The sequence below is a fragment of the Mauremys reevesii genome, linkage group 9 (genome assembly GCF_016161935.1).
Source record: "Mauremys reevesii isolate NIE-2019 linkage group 9, ASM1616193v1, whole genome shotgun sequence".
Classification (NCBI taxonomy): domain Eukaryota; kingdom Metazoa; phylum Chordata; order Testudines; family Geoemydidae; genus Mauremys; species Mauremys reevesii.
The window spans coordinates 90,549,614-90,571,140 of record NC_052631.1 but is presented as its reverse complement, the minus strand read 5'-3'; the positions used below and the strand labels follow the sequence as shown (position 1 = coordinate 90,571,140).

Sequence of the window (21,527 nt, the reverse complement as noted above, 5' to 3'; positions counted from 1 at the left end):
CTTTCATTAAATTTATCTAAATTTGGGTTATTACAGATTATGTACTATATGTATTTTATGAGGTTTTTAAACAAACTTTGTGTTTTTGGATAATCTAAGCACTATACCTAGATGTACAGACACTTTTCTCAACCTGTGTATTATATAATTTTAACATTTATCTTTAATAAATTTTTCTTACCCTGCTGTAGTACTTTGTCAGCTATGGCTTTCATGACCTTGAATTTGGTCTGCTAAAATTCTGTATGTATTTTGTTATTTTTATAAACCAGATCAGTGATTCATAATATAAGGAAGGATTTTACAGTTGGGGAGATAAATTAACCCATTGTGGAAGTGTACACACTAATAGAGCCGATGCGGGGGAAGCCGGTACAAATTACCAGGGCCCAGCGGTCCGGAAGGGGGCCTGGGGCCTGGCTTCGTCTGCCGTTTAGCTGGTCCGCCCTTGCTGGAGGCCCCCCAATTTTTTTTTCACTGGGGTCCGAACCCACTCTTGGCGGCCCTGCACACTACAAAGCTACTTTTGGCAGAAAAACTCTGCTGTTTTGCTGACAAAATAAAACCACCTCAATGAGAGGTGTAATGTTAAAGCTTTTTGGAGCAAAGTTAAAGCAACAAAGCATCAGTGTAGACACTGCTGTTTGTTTTGTTGACATAACTGGCATCCACCAGTATCCCACAATGCTTGCTGTGACCGCTCTGCTCACTGTTTTGATCTGTTGCCCTTCAGGCATGTGCCCCTCCCTTTCCAATGCTCTGGGAACTGGGAAGTATGACAGCTGAGTGCGCTGCTCTGCTCCTGGAACAAAGAGCAAATCATTAATGCTCCTGTTTTGCCCTGCACTAGGAACACAGCCAGCTGCTGTGGGGGGAGGGGAACAACTGCTGTGCTGCTTTGACATTGCTCGGGACAGAGAGCTCACAGAGCTGCTTGGGGTGCTGGGAGAACTCAGAGAACCAAAGGCAGAGTGGGCTGCTTTGGGAGAGACTGCTGTGCTGAGCAGAACTGGGAGGCTGATGTGGGGTGTGTAGGTCAGTAAGCTTGTTGTGTCCTCTGACCCAGACACACCACTCTTGCCTCCCTCCCTCTTCAGTTGGAAAAGCATTTGACAATCTACTAGGATGCCCCTGGAACGGTGGGATTTAGAAACCTGCATCATGTGATGCTGTACCTGCCCTATAAGGCATTGTAAGTCCCAAAGCACCCTCTGTGGCCAGTTGCACAATGGGATACTTACCACAGTGCACTGCTCTCAGCCTCAACGTAAGAGCTGCTAGGTGTGGATATGGAACAGCAGTTTTAATTAAAGCGGCATAACTTTTGCTGACAAAACTCTGTAGCGTTGACAAGGCCTGAGTTACAATTTATTCAGCTTTATCCACATCAACCCCTGGGTGAGGGGAGGTGTGATTACCTTTCATGTGAAGCAGGCAGGGACATTCCAAAGCCAGAGGTGTCTTTGGATCTACTGTAGATCTCAGTACAAGCATGGAGGGCGTGGACTTTTTGTGTTACAGTATAGTGATACTACCAACCTCCTCCCCATAGTAGTATGATTTATTCCCAAAGTTTTGAAGGGTGTGTGGAATAATGTTCTCTAGAGGCCCTGTCCCCAGCATATCCCCTGCACAACACGGTGTGGAGCACAGAGATGCCGTGGCCTCGTTTCCCCTTCACCTACCCCCACAATCTAACCTTTCCTCTGCTAGCCGAGCTAGAGGACAGCACTGGGGCCTTGGAGTTTTTAACCACACCCTTTTCAACCTCCATAGGTCGTGGGCTTTCTTGGCACAATCACTCTGCACTGCTGACCTCCCCACCGCAACCTCAGTTCCAGCCGTTCAGTTAGTAAATCCTTAGCAGGACTTTGAAGGATGTTGCAGGGCCGGCCAGGTTGAAGGTGAGCCCGAAGCACTCGGCAGAACCACAGGCTACGATTTCACGAAGTCTGCACTGGAGGCAGCAGGCGTGCAAGGGTTCAGCGGTGCACGGGGCTGCAGTGCTGCGTACGGATTAACGGGGAGGGTCGGGAAGCGAGGCCGTGGGGGAGGCGTGTGTAACTGAGGGCAGGGCGCTGAGGGGCCGCGGTGGCGCTGTGCCTGAGCGAAGGCGAGGCGGGTAGCGAGCGGAGCGGGACGGCCCCCTTGCAGGGTTGTGTGGGGGAGTGTCCCGCCCCTCCGTTAAAGCCACACAGTGGAGTGGGCAGGCAGAGCTGCACCAACCAACCTCCGCCAATCCTTGCGCGCATGCGCAAGGAGGCGGTGCCGCGCGTTGGCCGCCGGGAGTTGTAGTGCCCCTGGCGGGCGGTAAGCCCTCTGCTGTTATGGCGAGGTGCGACATGCCGTAAAGTGGGCTTGCTTCCGGTTGGGGCTGACGGGCGTTCCGGCGCCTCGTGTGAGGCATCTAGGGCTCGGAGCCCGTGGATGCCAGTTCCACCTCCAGCCCCTCCGTCGGCCCGGCCCCCCAGGGACCCGCCCGCCTCCTGCGGCCGGCACCCAGCGTCCCCAAGATGTTCAAAAAGTAAGTGGGGGCGGGGGGCTGCTTCCCCTGCGGGAGGTAACGGGCGCCCCTTGGCGGAGCTGGGGGTCCTGTGCTGGCGGGCGGGGCCCTGCTCATCCCCTCCGTGTACGTGGCGGCGCGTCCTGCCGCCGGCAGCATAGAGGGGCTGGGCTGCCTTGGCTCCCGGGCGCTGGGTCTCCGGGGCAGCCTCCCGCCTGGGAGCCCGTTAATGTTCACTGCGGCCAGGCTTGGGTTCATGTGCCCACGCCCTCAACCCCTGGGGGCGGGGTGGGCACTTTCCTGCCCCCAGCGCCTCCGCGTCGCCCTCCCAGCCACTGCGCACCCCGCCCATGTCCCCGCTTCGTGGGTGGGTGAGAGCCTTGCACTAGCCAACGGTGACACGCAGGGCATCAGTCGTAGAGCTCGTGCTGTGAGATGGAGCCATACAGAGGAATGCTGGGTGGGTACCTCGGTATTACCATCGGTCAGCACATGGGCCTGGCTGCTGTGCGTTTTAAGAAACGCAGGGAATAAACTGCACACCGATATTTCACAATTTCATTCAGTGCTGAATCATAGAATATCAGGGTTGGAAGGGACCTCAGGAGGTCATCTAGTCCAACCCCCTGCTCAAAGCAGGACCAATTCCCAGACAGATTTTTGCTCCAGATCGCTAAATGGCCCCCTCAAGGATTGAACTCATAACCCTGGGTTTAGGAGGCCAATGCAAACCACTGAGCTATTCCCCCCCCCCCCCCCCCCCATCATGCACTCTTTATAATGCTGTATTTTGTGCATTTCTGATTTTCTGTAGTTGTGTCTAATCACAAAATGAATGCTATTAAACAGTTAGCCTGTCAAGACTTTAAATAGGTTAATATTATACCTAAAAATAATACTTAGGTCTAGGTAATACTTAGGCCAGCCATTAATGCAGGTGACTGGACTTCACTAGATGACCTCTTGTGGTCCCTTCCAATTCTGTGATTCTCTGAAAGTGTAAATGTCCAATAGCTGATACAAATCAGAGGTGTCTCGAACACCAACACAATGCAGTCCTTAGCACTCGTCTCTCTTAGTCTTTCTTTAGACTGTTAGGCCTGTCTCTAAGTGTAAGTGCTCTTCCTTATGCTTTTGTACTTTTATCTTCTAGCTAGTGGATTTCAGAGAGTATGTTCATGTGGCAGATTCAGTTTGTAACTTCACATCTAAATAGTTTAGTGATAAAGTAGATCAGTGGCATCGTTAAAGCACCCAGCATCTGAGATAACGTACATAATGCATTTTTTTTTAAATTGTTCCCTTCACGTGTATCCTGGATCTAAATAAATACATTTAAAAAGGCTGTGTAAATAGGTTTCAGAATTATTAAAACATATTCTCTTATGTACTGAAATAACAATCAGCTTGCTAACATGCATCTACCAAAGCAATGAGAGAACATGCTTTTTTTGTGTACACACTCAAAGCGAAGATAAACCCACAAACCCATAATAACTTGTATTATTGGAACCAAATGGGACAAATTTAGGCCCCAATCATGCAAGTTGTTCAATGGGAGCAGAATCAAGTCCTAAAACTAGAAGTTAATGAAAACACTCCCATTGACTTTAATGGAGAAGGATCCAGCCTTTGGGGAAGACCCCTCTGTTTGGGAAGAGTATTGTTGACTTTAGTGGGACTGACCCAGACTAGGAGAATATTGGGCTTTACTTGCTGTGAAAGCAAGTATTCTGCATCTAAGTGGCATTTAACTGCCACTGAAATGTTGTAAATTCTGTTGTATTACAATTATCAGATTATATATTTCCTTTAACAAATGAGTTGCATATTGCCTAGATTAAAGTTAGAAAATGTTTTTGTGAGTAGTACATGTGGGCATTAAATTGTAACCTTTTGTGAAAGAGGTACAACTGCAATACTGCCAGACATTTGATAGCTAAATTACATGTCCTTTTTAAACTTAAAATAGTGATCATACTGGGATATTGCAGACAGTGAAGTCTGTTTTATGACTTGGCAGGTTCGATGAAAAGGAGAACGTATCCAACTGCATCCAGCTGAAGACATCAGTTATTAAAGGCATTAAGAACCAACTGATAGATCAGTTTCCTGGTATTGAACCATGGCTTAACCAAATTATGCCAAAGAAAGATCCTGTCAAAATAGTAAGATGGTAAGTTTCTCTTCTTGTAACCTCCGCTTCCAAATTGCCTTGATATTTACTTATTACATACTCTTCTGTGTCCCAGCAAAATTAAGTCTTTTTTTTGAGAAATACTTTTTCTCTTGGGTATCATAGATGAGAATGCATGTAGGAGCTTATAAATTATGACTAGTCAAAAAGAAACCATGTTCAATGTGCTTTTGGAAAGCTATGTAAGAACTCCTCCAAATAACTGAACCATCACCTGGTGCATGGCTGGTGTTACTGGGAATAATTATCCCTGAGAATATATATTTTTCAACACACACACAAACAAAACAAATAAGATTTGAAGAAGGTTTCTATTTTGTTTGTTTATTGTTGGGTAAGTGGGGTTGAGAAGAGTGTATTATAAGGAGGTGGAAACTTGGAGAGTATTTTTTTCACCATATCTGGCCTTCCAAGTATGACTTGACTGATTCTATTTTATTTTGATTTTTGTGCACAATTCATAGTATACTTGTACTGAACTTCACTGTCAAATGTTAACTTAAAAAAAACAGAGAAAGCAGACCCATAGTGACTGAAGGGCTGTGCCTCTTTTTTATATTGCTGCTAAGTGGGGGAATGTTGAGGAACTAGGTATATGAGCTTAGTAAAGAAAATTGTGACTAAGATGTTACTGCATGAATGCCCCATTTCTGCATCAAACAAATGGTGAGATGCAGGAGAGACTGAGTAGTAGGATGCACTAGCCAAAAAAATTAATTGGCTATTAGAATAACTCTTTTTATCTTGCAGTCATGAACATATAGAAATCCTCACAGTAAATGGAGAGTTACTGTTCTTCAGGCAAAGAGAAGGGACATTTTACCCAACGCTAAGGTTACTTCACAAATGTAAGTCTCTTGGGAGCTGGGCATAATAAGGGGTGAGTGGAACTCAAATAAGTGTCTGTAATTACTGTATCAAACAAAACTTACCACTTGCATATATCTGCCATAGATAAAAACAAAATAGATCCAATTAATAAGCTGCAGGTGGAAAAGAGCTGCTAAGTCACTTAGTTCTTTTTGCTGCCAATGAGGAATTGGTCCCTACATCATTTTTGTGATGCTTTGTGCAATCTTGTTCTTAAATGTGTGAAGCTTCCCCCAATTTCTGTGGGAGACTTTTCCCTGGTATTCAGTCTAAATTGTTGTTTTATCCTATTACCTCGTATTATATCCCCCGGTTCTACCCAGTATGTCTGTCTGTCTAATAATTGTATATGGTTATCATGTAAATATCTTTGTAATACGTATTTTGCTCCTCAACCTCACCCCTTCCCGCTCCAAAACAGATATTTGATCAGATCCATCCCTTTGGATTTTGTTTTGTTGCTCTTCTCTGAATTCTACATGTTTGTTTACGTTATTCTGGTACCAAAGGATAACATTTGCAAAAGCTCCTAAATCCCATTGAAAATCAATGGGACTTGAGCTACTCAGTGACTTAGGTGTTTTTGAAAATAGTACCTGACCTGTCCAGAACTGGTGTCAGTATTGTAAATGTAGTTTTGCAGAACTTCTCTCTCTCCATGACACTTATGTCCTGATCCCTCTCTCTTTTCTGTGGGTTTGTGATCCTCGCTACTACCCATCACATTTAGACTGAAACTTTTGAGGTGAAGGGCTGCATCTTTACTTGTTTTGGGGAGTACGGATTTGGATAGCATTATTGTTTTAAAGTGTCCTTATGAGAACCCTTACTGAAATTGTTACTTGATGTGTGGGAGATCTTGGTTCAGCTATCTTAGTCGTCGTCTTTGGATCCGTAATGGATGAGAACTGTGGAGACAGTGCTTTGGAGATGGTGTTGCCAAACAGCACGACCTCCAGGTAACTGACAGGGTGGTGATAAATCTCCCAAAAAAATCTACTACCATAATAAACTAAATTTGTGATACCTGTAACTTGTTTTGTCCTTTTTAACCTGATTTAGAACATGCAGGTGTATTACTGAGTCCACCCAATGGCATGGATTACTGATGTCTGTCGTCTTCCCTCCTACAGTGTGGTAAATCGTAATTTTTTTTTCTCCTCCCCTCCTAGATCCATTTATTTTACCACATCAGCAGGTTGATAAAGGAGCCATTAAATTTGTACTCAGTGGAGCGAATATAATGTGTCCTGGCCTGACCTCTCCTGGAGCAAAACTTTACCCTGCTGCTGTTGAAACAGTTGTTGTATCCTTCTTGGTCAATTATATTCATGTGTGCCACAAGATGAGTGAATTGTCTATATCACTGTATTTTACAAATTAGTCATAGTCTGTCCTGAATTATCCTAGCTTTTCAGGGGCCCTGCCTCTAATAGCCTGATAAGGGACAGAGGCATTCAGATCCTTCTGCAGAGTGAAGATTGTTCCGTAGTTCTTACTTATGTTGGTTTTGGTGCATAGTCACTAATGATTACAGTTTTGTCCGTAGTTCTTATTTAAGGGCTCATTGAGGGTCAGAATGCTGTATCGTTAATCTAAACATAATTATTTTATTGCACAACTAGGCCCTATCATTAAATCATTCAGACTAGAATAACAGAAGATTAGGGAGGAGAGATGTAATTCACCACACAAAAGCAAATAAAAATAAATCAGTCGAGAGCTTTGCTCAACTGTATATTGATGAAATATTGGTCCCACTGATGGCAAAGGGACCCTTGCAATTGAATGGAGCCAGGATTTTACTCTATGCCTGTGATGGACTCCATTGAGTGTGAAGGAGGCAATCTCTGGTCCCGCTTCTCCACTGACTGAGAGTGGAACAATCAGCAGATCCAACCTGGCTGATCTGAAATGCTTCTACTGTGTTGCTGCTGTTAGTTAGCATGTGTCATTGTTAGCCTTAGGGCTTGTCTACACTGGCATTTTACAGCCCTGCAACTTTCTTGCTCAGGGGTGTGAACATCTCCCTCCCTCTTCCCCCTCCCCAAGCGCTGCAAGTTTCAGTGCTGTAAAGTTCCAGTGTAGACAGTGCACCAGCGCTGGAAGCTATTCCCCTCGTGGAAGTGGCTTTTGGTGTTTTTTAATAGCATTGGGAGAGCTCTCTCTCAGTGCTATGCTGCGACTACACAAGCCATGTTAAAGCGCAGCTGTGGCAGCGCTGTAATGTTGCTAGTGAAGCTGTGCCCTTAGTAATGAAAGAGCATACATCTGACTTCTCTGGTGGTTCTTGATGGACCCAGGATTGTGAGTCACTTTGTTACCCCCTGCCTCCAGCGAGGGGGGAGTCTGTGGCAGCTCCCTGACACTGGAAGCCCTTCGCCCACTCATGCACTCTCCTCTGGGCTTATGTCAGCCCTTCCTTTGTCTGCAGGCTAACAATAGGTGTACCCCAGTTCACAAATCCCTCTGAAAAATCCCCTTGTGATGCCCAGCCCCTGACACTGGCTATTCACTGAATTTTCAGATCCTGTGTACCCAAAGATGCAGCATTCCCCAATTTACTAGTTTTACTTTAAACCACCACTCCTGTAAAGTACACAGCACTTGTGAGCGCTTAAATAAACCTACTTTTGTTTCTTCCTAAGAAAGAATAATGATTTAACTAGAAACACGAGAGTGTGGTGGAAACACGTGCTTATGAGATAAACTGCAAATCTCTGTTTATACTTACAATAGTACCTTTCCTATTCAATAAAGTAGTTTCCCCCACCTCCAAGTTCAGTTTGTTGCAGAGCAAAGTGGTGGTTCCTCAGTAACCAGGATCCAAATTTTTCATGAAAGCACCCCAGTCAGTGAATGGATTGGAAGCAATGTGTCCTTCCCAACACAGTCATACTGAAAACAGGTTTTTGTTTCTATTCACAGCCAGGGTGAAGCTCTCTCTGTTGTAATGTTCGGTTTTTCACCTTCAAGTGGTTTTGACTCTCTCTCTCTTTATCACTGATGGTTTCCTATTCAAAGTCTCAGTATTGCACAAAGCTAAACAACTGAGCCTTGAAAATTGCATCACTAGCCAAACAGGGCAGCGTGACAAACCCATCCTTGCCCCAATGGGCCATTACCGAGACGTCCTGGTGACTAATCTTTACTTTTTTACTTCAAGTCCATAAGGCATACTTTCAATATAGATACATTATGCCTTAAATATTACCTGTATATACATCTCACACTGATTATGAATCTTCACGAGCTACAAGCTTTCTGTAGATACCTTACAGGTTACTGTTTATGGATAAATACCCTGCAAAATGTGTTCAGTGTAGTGAGTTTGTCAGGTCTGTGGTGGGACCCGTTTGTGAAGAACGGGACCCTTTGGCTTGGAGTTTGTGTCACAACTTTATTGTTGTCTTAATATTGTTTCAGTTCTGTAATTGGTTACATTCCTCAGGATTTTGGCTTCCTGGTAGTTTAAAACAACATCCCAGATACACTGATTAAAGTTGCACATCATTCTTTTAAGTAGGGCAGGGCCATCACCTTTCGCTATTAGGCACAAAGGAAGTAGTTAAGCTAACAGCAATACAGTACTAACTTTACATATTTTTTTTTATTTCACTGCTGTTTAAAGGCAATAAAAACTGTGGTTGTGTGTTTCTTTGCACAGTGACTCAGCATTTAATGCACTATATTTTTTCTGCTTAACAAATCTAGAGCGTCAGTGTTCGTTCAGACATTGTGCAAGAATACAATGCTTTAGTGCTTACAATTATATTTAAGAACTGGGCTCTTGAGAGGAGCTAACCTAGTGACTGACACTTCTGAAAAGGTGTTTCCTAATGTTCTGCTGCTTTTATTTTTCTGAGATGTGCTTTTTTTTTTTTTAAACCTATATTCCTTAGCCGTACATTGTAGGCAATAATGGCAGAAGGAAAACAACATGCACTCTGTGTTGGAGTCATGAAGATGTCAGCTGAGGACATGTGAGTCTTGTTTTTAAAATTGATATACTGTATAACCTATCCCTTGTGATAATTCTTAATTACATTTAGAAGACAGTGACCTAAGCCAGGGTTTCTGTGTGGCTGTGCAGAACTCATTCAGGTGTGTTTCCTGCTGAATCATTCTAAGAAACACAGAGAAAAATCTTTTCCCCCTATGGAACTGCAAACCAGTATTTTAATGTTTTTTGTGAGAAAGGGATGATGGATCATATTCTGAAATATGGACAGTGTCAGCTTGTTAATTTTTGTTTGCTGTTTTATTTTCATAAAGGCCTCAAACAAAAGTATCTGTATATAAAATACTTGCTAACTGATGGGGCTCAATGTCCTGCGACAGTTGTAGTTTGAGGTCTAAGAGGCTTGAGTCCATCACAGAGATGAGGTGAACTTTTCATGTTTGCTAGGACAGTAGAGATTAGTCTTATTGGCACTCTTTATTTCTGCCACTTGCCCTTTTCTTCATGTTGTTCTCTTGTCCAACCCCTAGTTCATCTCCTGTGCATAGAATTCCTGCTTGCTGAGGTTAGGTAACTCAGCTAAGTTTCTTCTGGAACTTAGAGGCCCATTCAAGGGAGAGAAGCAAAGTGGAAAAACTACTAGAGAATGGTTAACAAAAAGGGATGTTTCTTTAGCTGCAGAAGGTAGGGGGAGGAAACTTTGTCGCCTAACTACTATTAATGTAAGGGTTTTTTTTTCCAAAAGCACCTAACTGACTAAGGCTGCGTCTACACTAGAAGCTTCGAAGCACGGCCGCAGGAGCGCTTTGAAGTGTGAGAGTAATCCATCTCCATGAGGCGAATAGCTCCAAGCACTGGGAGTGTGGCTCCCAGTGCTCGGAGCCTGTCCTCACTAGTACTTTAAAGCGTTCAAACTTGCTGCGCTCGGGGGTGATTTTTCACACCTGTAAGCCAGCAAGTTAGAGCGCTATAAAATGTAAGTGTAGACAAGCCCTTAGGGTGTGTCTAAACATAAAATGCTAAAGCGCTGCAGCCGCACTACTGTAGTGCTTCAGTGTAGACACTCACTACAGCGATGGAAGGATCCTCCCATTGCTGTAGGTAATCCAACTTGTTGAGAGGCGGTAACTAGGTCAATGGAAGAGCTCTTCAGTTGATCAAGTGCTGTCTACACTGGGGGGTTAGGTTGGCATAGCTATGTCTTTTGGGGTGTGGATTTTTCACACCTGAGAGATGTAGCTATGACAATGAAAGTTTTCAGTGTAGATCAGCCCTCAGGTTTCTAAGTATCTAAGGCACTCTCTACACTACAAGTGTTACAGTGGCACAGTTGTGACGCTGCAGCTAAGAATTCTTCCATCTACTTAGTGGTATCTATACTGTGCACTAAGTGGGCTTAACTGTGTCTCTCAGGGTTTGACATTTTTCACACCCCTGAGTGACCTAGCTAGGTCAACCTAAGTTTGAGATGTAGACGATGCCTAAGGGATTTTTGAAAATGATACATAGGCTCCTAAAATCAGTGAGATGCTCTTGAAATTTCTATGCTTTGAGGCTCTTGATATGGCACTGTAAACATGTGAAACATTAAATAATTATCACCCACGAAAGCTCATGCTCCAGTACATCTGTTAGTCTATAAGGTGCCACAGGACTCTTTGTTGCTTTTTACAGATCCAGACTAACACGACTACCCCTCTGATAATTAAATAAGCAGAAACCCTCCCTGAGAAGTAGATAAATATTATTTTGTAGCACTATCTACATTTTACAGATGAGGACATAGAGGGAAAGGGAAGTGTGGATACATGTAGTCTTGTCTCGGGTCTGCAATAACTTGCCCAAGGTCATTGCAGATGTGGGCTAGAACATAGGTATTCAGACTTCCAGTCTTGCAGTCTAACCACTGAATATCTTCACTCTGAGAGAAAGGCAAATGAAAGGGGAGAAAGAGAAGGGAATAGAGAGGAAAAACAAATACAAGAAAATGAGAATAGAGAGAACCCATATAGTGCCCATATATTGTTTCATAATCTTCTGCTTTTTAATGTACTTTGAGATCACCCACCACTTTGTTTTCTGCAGCTACAATCAATGACAGAAAAGTAACAAGTCAAATTGCTGCTTACAGTTGGGCTAGTCATTAGATTAATGGGGCAGTTGCTGTTTTAAAATAACTAAATAAATATCTCCAGAGGTATGTAACATTTCTTCCAGTTTTTAAACCTAGACTGATTGCTGATGATTTGAATTGAAGAATTCCAATGTATAGAAACAGCCTGTGCTGTTAATTACCATAAATAAGTGGAAGGGAAGCACAAATGTGGTTTTGAGTTAAAATATGCCTAAAACACATCTAGGAGTGGCCTGGTGGTGCGTTGCACTGTCATGAAGATGACTGAGGTTCGGTTTTGTGTGATGTCCCTAGCACTCTGAGATGAAAGGGCCTGGATCAGCACATGATCCTGTTGAACAGGGGCCCTAAATTAAGAAATAAATCAATAAATCTAGGCCATTAAAAATGGAGTGTTATATCAGTACAGAACTGATATCCAGAGGGAGAGGACTGATCATAGGTCATTAGTACCTCTTGCTGCTTCACTGCTGAGACTATAAGAACGTTAGCTTTGGAGGAGTCTGCACAGCCTACCTTCCCAGCAGGAGGAAAAAATTACGATGCTATGGAAGTTTGTATGAGTAGAGCCCTGTGTGGATACACAAATGTGTATCTACATCCGATCTGCTAGCCGCAAAAATTATCTGTGGCTATCGGTGGATTTTCAGGGCTCTACACTGGGGGCCAGGCTGAAGCTCCAAGGCATCCCCAAGCATAAAGAGGCTCTTCTACAGCTTTCCGTGTATTTCAACATAAGTGAACTAACATGAAATTGCCTACGGAGGTTGTGGAATCTCCATCTCTGGAGATATTTAAGAGTAGGTTAGATAAATGTCTATCAGGGATGGTCTAGACAGTATTTGGTCCTGCCATGAGGGCAGGGGACTGGACTGGATGACCTCTTGAGGTCCCTTCCAGTCCTAGAGTCTGTGAATCTATGACTACAAAATGTAATGTAGATGAGCCCAAAAGGTTAGTTGGGTTGAATTGGAAGTATATGGTAATGAACCATTATACCTTTTACATTTAATTTTTCCTTTCACAGTGAGAAAGTCAACAAAGGGATTGGCATTGAAAATATCCATTATTTAAATGATGGCCTCTGGCATATGAAGACCTATAAGTGAAGCAAAAGAAACTGTGTGACCCCAAAGGAATGCACTTAGAGTAAATGGACTGCTTTGTAATTCCTTTTGTTTTTAATGTGACTGAATGTACAAATTTATTTTGTTCAGTGGCTATGCTAAATAAATCAAGTGAATGCTAACGTCCTGTTAGTGGCAATAGTTTTCTAGACTTTATTACAGTTCTTAAGCGTTTATCCTAAACCCATGTTGTCAGACTGCTTGAAGATTATATCTGATGAAAAGGTCACATGTGAACAGTGAATAGAACACTTCCTGCCAGGAAGAGAGAAAGCTAACAGGTGTACGATTTTGTGCTCTCTCCTAGCACAGTAATTTAAATTGGATTTAGGATATATTTAATGCTTTTGTATATAACATTTCTAAAATGTGTTAATGCATTTGCTTTTGATAACAGGCAGTCTAGAAGGATGAAAAGTCAGAAACTGTAACAAAACACAAACTGGATGTTTCTATGTTCCATATACTTTGTGTCAAACTCTAATTTAACTTATTGTCCAACAGTAATGATTTGAATGTCTTACTCAGCTGAGTGGCCATTTTTTAAGATGCAATTAGTTTTATGGACGATAAAATAAACACTGGATTGTGAGACACGTGACATCACCAGGATACACAGGATATACTATTCAAATGATTAGTTACCACATGATATTTGAGATCAATTTTTTCCCTGCATTGAAAATCTATAGTAACTGGGGAAACTTTACCACTGTAGCCATTTAAGCGCTAACAGATCCTGTAACCAGAAGTTAGTATTTCTGGGCCAAATTTTAAAAGGGGTATCAACTAGGCCTCCATTTGTGCACCCTATCACCTGCACATGTGCTGTTACTACTAATAAACGGGGACTGCATGCATAGACTCATCCTCTGTATTTAAGTGATTGTGCATGAAGAAAGAATGTTGTCGTGTGGAAACATCTGAGGTCTCTACCACTTATGGAATGACCAGAGTAATAACTCTACATGACTCATTGTTGGAAGGATTTATTAGTATTGTAAATCTTATTTGTATTTGCAGTTTTTAATTTTGTATCAAATGGCTTCTGTCTCATTCTATGTGTGTTTTGTTTCAACATTTTTGGAATCTCTAATTCAAGAACTATTGACTTAGAACAATACTCTCTTCCCTTATCCTAAAGTTTTATTACAAATGTGGGATATGAAATATTTTTTACTTAACAATAGGTAGTGCTAGCTTGAAGATTTCTCCTCTTCACCTAACACTAAGTTAAAAGGCATCACTTTTGAAAGTGACAGAATTCTAATGCGCCAGATACTTAATGAATTAACCAAGGAATGAAAACTAAAGTAACCAGTTTGGTGGGTACTACCCTAACATTGTTGCACAAAGAAAGCTATACAAATATCAGTGCTCACATTTTATTCTAAAACAGTTACATGTCAGTCTTTAAACTTGGTAATAAAACTTCTCTGAACTCACCATTAACCGTATGTGGGATTACATTACATGCCTTAATTTGTACTAGTCAAGTAAATTCAGAATTTTTTCCTTACTTTACAAAGCATCTGACACAATACAGTAAAGTGGGCCTGTTCTGGGAGGGGCTGCATAGGAAATTTATTCTACTTTCCCTTTGACTCCTTTGTGGATGTTAAATGATGAAATACTGTCAACTAAACTTCCCTTGGGTAACAAGGGAAGCTGATAACATAAGAAGTGGAAGTGAATTGGTTACAGATCACAGAATGAGGGATGGGGTAACTTACCTCTAACAACTTCTGGCTATGATTTGCAGTTTTAAAGTTGCTTTCAAGTAAAGCAAATAGCTCTAACATTGCCTGCCCTGCCACTACTTGGAAAAGAATAGTAATATTGGGGCAGGTCCCTCTATGACAGGGGTTCTCAAACTGGGGGTCATGACCCCTCAGAGGATCATGAGATTATTACATGGGGGTCATGAACTGTCAGCTTCCACCCCAAACCCTGCTTTGCCTCCAGCATTTATAATGGTGTTAAATATATTAAGTGTTTTTAATGTATAAGGGAGGTCGCACTCAGAGGCTTGCTGTGTGAAAGGGGTCATCAGTACAAAAGTCTGAGGACCCCTGCTCTATGGACACACTTATCATTCTAACTTGCTGCTGTAACTATAGATGGGTACGTTTACATTGATTTAAGAATGTCCAGTCACTGAGCAAATTAATTAAATCTGTTTAAAATGACATCTTTAGTTGAACTGCTGCAACTTTGGGTGTAGGCCAGGCCTCCTCCCAGTTTTAGCCTATCAGCATCAACCAAGAACAGGTGAAGGAAATACCTATTGAATCTCACCCTGCCAAAAAGACTTTTGGAAACTAAGTAACCTGCTAGTTCCCTTCTGCTGGGGCAGGAATGCAGTAAATATCATAGCCCTTTCCACAAAGAAAATGTTGGAAATGTGTAGGTAGACAGAGGAGCTAGAATAGAGCAGTCTAGTACCAACAGTACATGACAACTACAGCCCCTCTTTCCACATCTTTTGAAATTAAGGGTGGGGCAGAAGAATTCTACACAGAAATACTGGTATTTACTGTGGTACTGTGACCTTGGGGGACTGAGGCTGGTGCCTTGTAGAGATGGTAATGGTTTAAAATGTAATCGTTCTCTAAATAGAGTGTAATATTCCACATTTATTGCTTCACTGGCTTCCAGCTCAGTTCTGCTACATTTCCAAACTAGCTTTTTCTAATATCCAGGATTGTAAAGCTGTGCTCTCACTGGTTCTCACATCAGCCATAAAAGATTCTCTAATTATAATTTAGTTAATTTTGTGTATGGATTTAAACACACTCTAGCTCCCTTTCCCATAACATGACACACCACATTCCTTACAGGAGTAAAAACTTGTCACTAGGTGAATTCTGAATTACACAGTAGGAAAGCTGAGTAAGGAGATGCCTATTTTTAGTCTCTTTTCTGACCATAGGTGCAATTCAAAAGAATTTTGGGAAGATTATTTTATGAATATGGAGTTTAGAAAATACACAAGCACTTTCTGACTTACTGGAATGGGTTAGTTAAAAATAAATGTTAATATCTTACAACTACTTGTACTTGAGTAGTAACACATCCAACTATTTTGAGAATCTCTGCTGTGCATACAATTACATGAAACAGCCAATCCTTACATAGCAGATCTCTGGATGCAAAGTACAATATAAGAGTGAGCCAGGTATTACTAAAAAAGGACACCTCACTTGATGAGGTGAATGAAATCAGCCAACAACTGCACCAGTTTGTTTTAAATATATGTATTTCAAATGTTTAACTTCCACAAGTTTTGGTTGGTTCTATAAGAGACTTCTTTGATAATGTAAATCCACATTTGATAAAACTACCTTTGGTTGAGTTTCTTCTGCCACAGCTTAACAGGTTTTAATGTCACAGTAACAATTTTTGAAAAAAATAATGAGTTAAAGGGATACTCTTCTAACTATAGAAATGGTAAAGAATGAAAAAAACCCTTTCATCTTAATTTTTAACTGGTCATTCCAGATTACAAACCTTCTCCCTACTTGTTTGTACTACACATTTAGTGACGCTGAGTCACTATCTACCTTTCTGTAACACTTGCAATTGGCTAATACTAGTTTGTTATAAAAGTGAAATTTTAATACAACATTTTCCACAATTGGGGTTGATATTTTCTCTAAAAACACACACGCCCTCCCTTGTGCTAACCCAATTATTATTAAGCAGTGATATATGTAGACACTTAACTAGCCAGCTTGAGTATGGTACTTAAGTATATAAAACCAGTGTACGTAATCTAGAACAGAAGTGAAGAAGTAGTGTAATGTCTACTATGGCATGGAAAGAAGGAAAAGTCCTGAATTTGGATTTATAGCAAACAATATTTTTGTTTCAGATGCAGCATTTCAATATTGTCACCTTCAGTGTTTTGGGTGAGAATACATTAAAGGTACATTGCCATCGTGATTTTTTGAAATTGCTAGAAATTCTGTTTAATGGAGCATTTCCTGAGTTACCTGAACAAATTTGTTTTACATGAAGATTTCCCCCTCCCCCACTGAGGTTAGAAGGATCCTTTAGATGGGTCCCAACAGCAATACCAAACATGCTTGGTCACATCCTCTGGCTTGATCCCTCTGTCTCCTGCACCCATCTGTATGCTGCCTCTTAATTTCAGCTTCACTGGTGCTTTTGCAGAAGGTAGTGAAGAGAGTGGATATGCTCTCCTCTTCCAGCTGTGCAGAGTGCTAGCACGTGTACAAAGTAAAACAGGAAATGCATGTTTTTTTTCTTATAGAAGTCTGACTAAACAGCACTATCAGTAGGCACAGCAGCCTTCAGCTGGTTATGAAGTTGATTAGATTTCTTCATATTATACTGCTACATTTTTCTGAAAGTGTAAAAATTCAGGCTACTGACATTTCTATTCTAGACTACAACAAATTGAAAAAAAATTGCTCTATGCATTAGTGTAAAGAAAACAGCTTAAAGGTGTACTTTAATACTAAATCTGTTTTTTCAGTTTTATTTGTACATCTTAGAAAGATATAAAGATTTTCAAGAAGTGCATGGAAGAGTTCAAAATCAAAAAATCTTGCAAAAATATATTTAAATTACAATAGATTAAGATTCATTTGTTTTCACTTATAAATATTTAGCCATACAAATATCCCCTATAAATTCATTTCCTTTATCACACAAAGATTTTAGCATTACCATTAACATTTTTCATTCCAACACAGTCAAGAGCCAGAAACATTTTTGTATAAAAGTTTTAGAAAAAAAAGATTCCCCCTTTTAAAACTAAAATGAACAAACCCTGATGTGCAAAAAATACACAGATACCATCAAATACAAAAATTGCACCAGCTTGTATACATGCAAGTCACATTATGCATTAACAGCTGACTGCATGTTCTACACAATACATATGCCTTCTTTGAACAGATATCAGTCATTGTCTGAACCTGCGGGAGGTAAGAAAACCAGTGCATCTTTGAAATTGTGCCCATATGCTCTGAGCCTATAAACACCATACATCATTACATGCATGTGGTTAGGAGCCAATCCATTGAAAGTGATGGCCATGTCAGAACAGCATCCCTCTACTACTTGTTGAGGGTGATTAGCCATTGCTTCTTTAATAAGAGAACCAACTGATTTGGTGTTAAAGACATCTTTTCCTTCAGAATCTTCTGCATTTTCAGCTAATACTCCAGTATATTTCAGGCAGACTGCTAGTTGTTTATCCTCAGAGAGTTTCCAAATCAAGCCTCCCTGTTCTGGACACTTATCAGGGTCTTCAAAAATTTTAGAGAGTCTTTTTAGGGACTCTATACTTAAGACAATTCCTCCATCACCATCTACGTACTCAAGCTCTCCTGATTTTACAGTATGACCTATATAAAAAGGCTGCGATGGGTCTTTTTTCAGCAAGAAATATTTGAGATTTTCTATAACAGCAAATGTAGTTGGATGTGCTAGAAAGAACCAGTTGTACTCATCTTTATAGCGTTCATATGCTAATTTATAAGCATTTCTCACCATCACCCACATGTCATTTGTGTTGAGAACAACAGAATCAAACACCTTAACGCTTTCAGAACTGTAGAATTCAGCCTTGTCACAGTGTTTGCTCCAAGTTTCTTTCACAGCAGCCCAATTTCCAAGATCTTTAGGTTTTACAAGGATGATACAATAAACACGGATACTATGGCTGAGCTCCATGCGCTCATCTTCTGACAGATTTGAGACATCTTCTTTGTTAGGTGCTTGAATATGATGATGCTCATGGTGATGTGCTTTAGTCCCATGGCCCATCTTATTATGTCCTATGAGTGTAACAAATACACAGAAGAGTCCTCCTAACACCATACCTTTCACAAAAGAACTGCTTTCGGAAATCATTTTTTCCTAGAAAGAAAAGACACCTTTTGAGAGGTTATGGAAATTATTTGTAAAGATTCAATTTTATCTCAACATAAACTTTTTCTATTCATAGTTTAAAAGAGGTTCCTAACTTCTAAATTGCAATTATAGTTCCTCTAACTTTCTACTGTAGTTTAAATTGTTAAGCCACTGTACATTGTCATGAGAGGAGCAGCAAGAATTAATTATAATGCTTTTTTACCAATCCTCAATATTATGGTAAAGTTACAGGATACAGTTGTTTCCAAATTAACTCAGTAAAAGTATTCCCTCAAGGTCTTTATCCTCAGAAATCTGTTCAATCTCGTCTGTGCACTGGATGGAGCAGCTTACCTTTATTCTAACAAAGGAAGTGGAAACTGGCAGTTGGTATCAGAATGAGTTCTAGCTGCCTATGTCCCGTGGGCTCAAAATTTTGGCGAGCTAAGGAAGCTCCAGCCTGTCTCATGCCAGGGAGCTGAGAACCCTAGAATAGAAATCCAGGTATCTTCAGAGAAGCAGAGTTGCTGATACAGGCAGCTCTCAGATGAAACATCAGTCAAAAGAACTTGGTTTTCGCTGTAATTCAATCCAAAACTTTAATCAAGTAAAGCTATTTTAAAGGACAAAGCCTTGCCATTACCAGGTATGATTCACAATCTTGCTTCTCTCATTCCACACAGACTGACTGCATTTCCTTGGCTGGGGAATTTATCACTAGAGATCAGGCTAAACTTGAGTCTTGCCACATGTATAGTAAGATGCACGCTCTTTCTGTGGGCTCTCTCCTTAACAACTAAACTGCAGAATAGTCTGAGCTGTCTGTCCTGGGAAACAATCACCTGGATTATGTCCTAATCAGATTTATTACCTGAGCTGTGGGAAAGGGTTTGAGAGTTTAGTGCCTTTATATGGAAGGCCAGCATAGTGGTCCTTGTAACAGGGCAGTGGGTGCACAGATACATTTCAGTTAATCTGTTACAGCCGTTGGGCCTTTAAAACTGGGAGTTATAGGTGCAAGTGTCAAGAGTAGGAGGAAGCATATAACCTACAGAAATGTAAATACTGTATCAGGTTTCCTTCCTCTTAGGTAAGGGCAGCAGAGTAGAGATTCCCAAGGTCAGGGGAGTGCTAGTGTGGGTCTCCCCATGGTAGGCAGGAAAGCGCTACCTAGCATAGAAGCATAAATCATTCCCCTTCCCAGGTGTGGGAGGCAGGAACAGTCACTATTATTTAGTGTTGTGCCCTATTTTGAGTCTTCAATTTATTAACAATCTTGTCCTAGGAAAGGGCACAGGAACAAAGAGGATCCTTTGGGCTTTACTTGGCCTGGCCGAGCTGGACCATGACACTTTCTTCTAATGACAGTAACTGCTGAGACAGGTGTGACAGCTGCTGCTGCACAAACACGGTAGGTGGAAGGAAGACAGACTCAAGCAGAAGGTACGTGGTGCAGGGGCAGGTCCCTAGGAGATGAGGGATGTTTACTCTTGTCAGCACCTGTTATAGGATGACCAGATATCAAGTAAGAAAAACCAGGACAAACGGATGTGGGGGGTGGTGGTGGGGAAACAGGTGTCTCTATAAGACAAAGCCCTGGATATCGGGACTGTCCCTATAAAATCGGGACATCTGGTTACCCTAATCTGTTCTCCCGGGGCGGGGTCAATCGGGAAGGAATTGTCATCCTTGTTTTGGGAAAGGCGGGTGGGGCCCACCACAGCAGGCAGCGGGAAGGGGCGCAGTTATTCCCCTCACCCCCAGGGGAGGAGACCCACCGGAGGAGCCCGTGGGAACGGGGGGGTGGTTAAGCCCCTCTCCCGGTGGGGGGGGGGCGCCACGGGAGCCCGTCGGAACGGGGGGTATTTCCTCTCTCAACGTTGACACTTCCTTGGCAGGTGCGCAGGAGTCTCCCCCGCCCCATCACTCACCGGTGCCGCGGAGCGGACGGGACCCCTGGCCCAGCGAGGACGAGCTCCACCCCCACCGCGAGACGAAGGCGGAACTACTACTTCCTCTTCCGGCCAGCCTGGCGCACGGGCCGTAGGCGGCCCTTCTAGCCGCGGCCACTCGCTGGTTCGCAGGGGCGGGGGAATTCTAGTGCGGGGAGGCCGGAGCCGGAGCGGCTAGGCGAGGGGGAGGGGACACACATCCCTCTCTTCCCGCCCAGCGACCGCCTCAGCAGAGCCCTTCCCCCCCTGCACAGTCCTCTGCCCCAGCACAACACCCGCCCCCCAGCCCTCCCCACCCAGCGGCGCAGTCCCTCCCCCCCTCACAGCTCTTCCCCCCCATCCTTCCCCCTCACACAGCCCTTCCCCGCAGCAGCACGGTCCCTCCCTGCCACCCCAGCCCTCCTGCCCCCCGCACAGCCCTTCCCCCCCCAGCAGCACGGTCCCTCCCGTCCACTGACCGTCCCTCCCACCCCCACACACCCCTTTCCCTGCAGCAGGGCCCCTCCTGCCCATCAGGGAGGCTCTAGGAATTGGGCCGCCCCAAGGAGGGCGGCACGCCGCAGGGGGGGCGCTGCCGGTCCCGCGGCTCCGGGGGACCTCTTGCAGACATGCCTGCGGAGGGTGCGCTGAGAGGGCAGCAGGCGGCTTTGGCAGACCTTCCGCAGTCATGCCTGCGGGAGGTCCACCGGAGCCACGGGACCAGCGAACCCTAAGCAGTCATGCCTGCGGGAGGTCCACCGAAGCCACGGTACCAGCGGACCCTCCGCAGTCATGCCTGTGGGAGGTCTGCTGGTCTCGCGGCTCCGGTGAACCTCCCGCAGGCATGACTGCGGAAGGTCCGCCGGAGCCGCCTGCCGCCCTGCCGGCAAAATGCCGCCCCAAGCGCGCACTTGGCGC

At 43.1% G+C, this 21,527-nt stretch overlaps 2 protein-coding genes across 3 annotated transcripts; one reads left to right on the top strand and one right to left on the bottom strand.

Annotated features, from left to right (window-relative positions):
- The first annotated feature begins 2,234 nt into the window (after positions 1-2,234).
- Positions 2,235-13,870, top strand: MCTS1 (MCTS1 re-initiation and release factor). The gene is made up of 6 exons (XM_039487162.1): positions 2,235-2,524; positions 4,527-4,679; positions 5,451-5,548; positions 6,743-6,876; positions 9,486-9,553; positions 12,693-13,870. Exons 1-6 carry the CDS (start codon positions 2,514-2,516, stop codon positions 12,772-12,774), a joined length of 546 nt encoding a protein of 181 aa, XP_039343096.1. The 5' UTR covers positions 2,235-2,513; the 3' UTR covers positions 12,775-13,870.
- Positions 13,871-15,804: 1,934 nt separating this feature from the next.
- C1GALT1C1 (C1GALT1 specific chaperone 1) lies at positions 15,805-20,751 on the bottom strand. 2 transcript variants are annotated; one of them, XM_039486825.1, is made up of 3 exons: positions 20,610-20,732; positions 19,033-19,257; positions 15,805-18,684 (listed from the first exon to the last, which is right to left on the bottom strand). In XM_039486825.1, exon 3 carries the CDS (start codon positions 18,676-18,678, stop codon positions 17,722-17,724), a length of 957 nt encoding a protein of 318 aa, XP_039342759.1. In that variant the 5' UTR covers positions 18,679-18,684; positions 19,033-19,257; positions 20,610-20,732; the 3' UTR covers positions 15,805-17,721. The 2 variants fall into 2 exon arrangements, with proteins under 2 accessions (XP_039342759.1, XP_039342760.1); XM_039486826.1 differs by lacking the exon at positions 19,033-19,257 and having other exon boundaries at positions 15,806-18,684; positions 20,610-20,751.
- Positions 20,752-21,527: the final 776 nt, after the last annotated feature.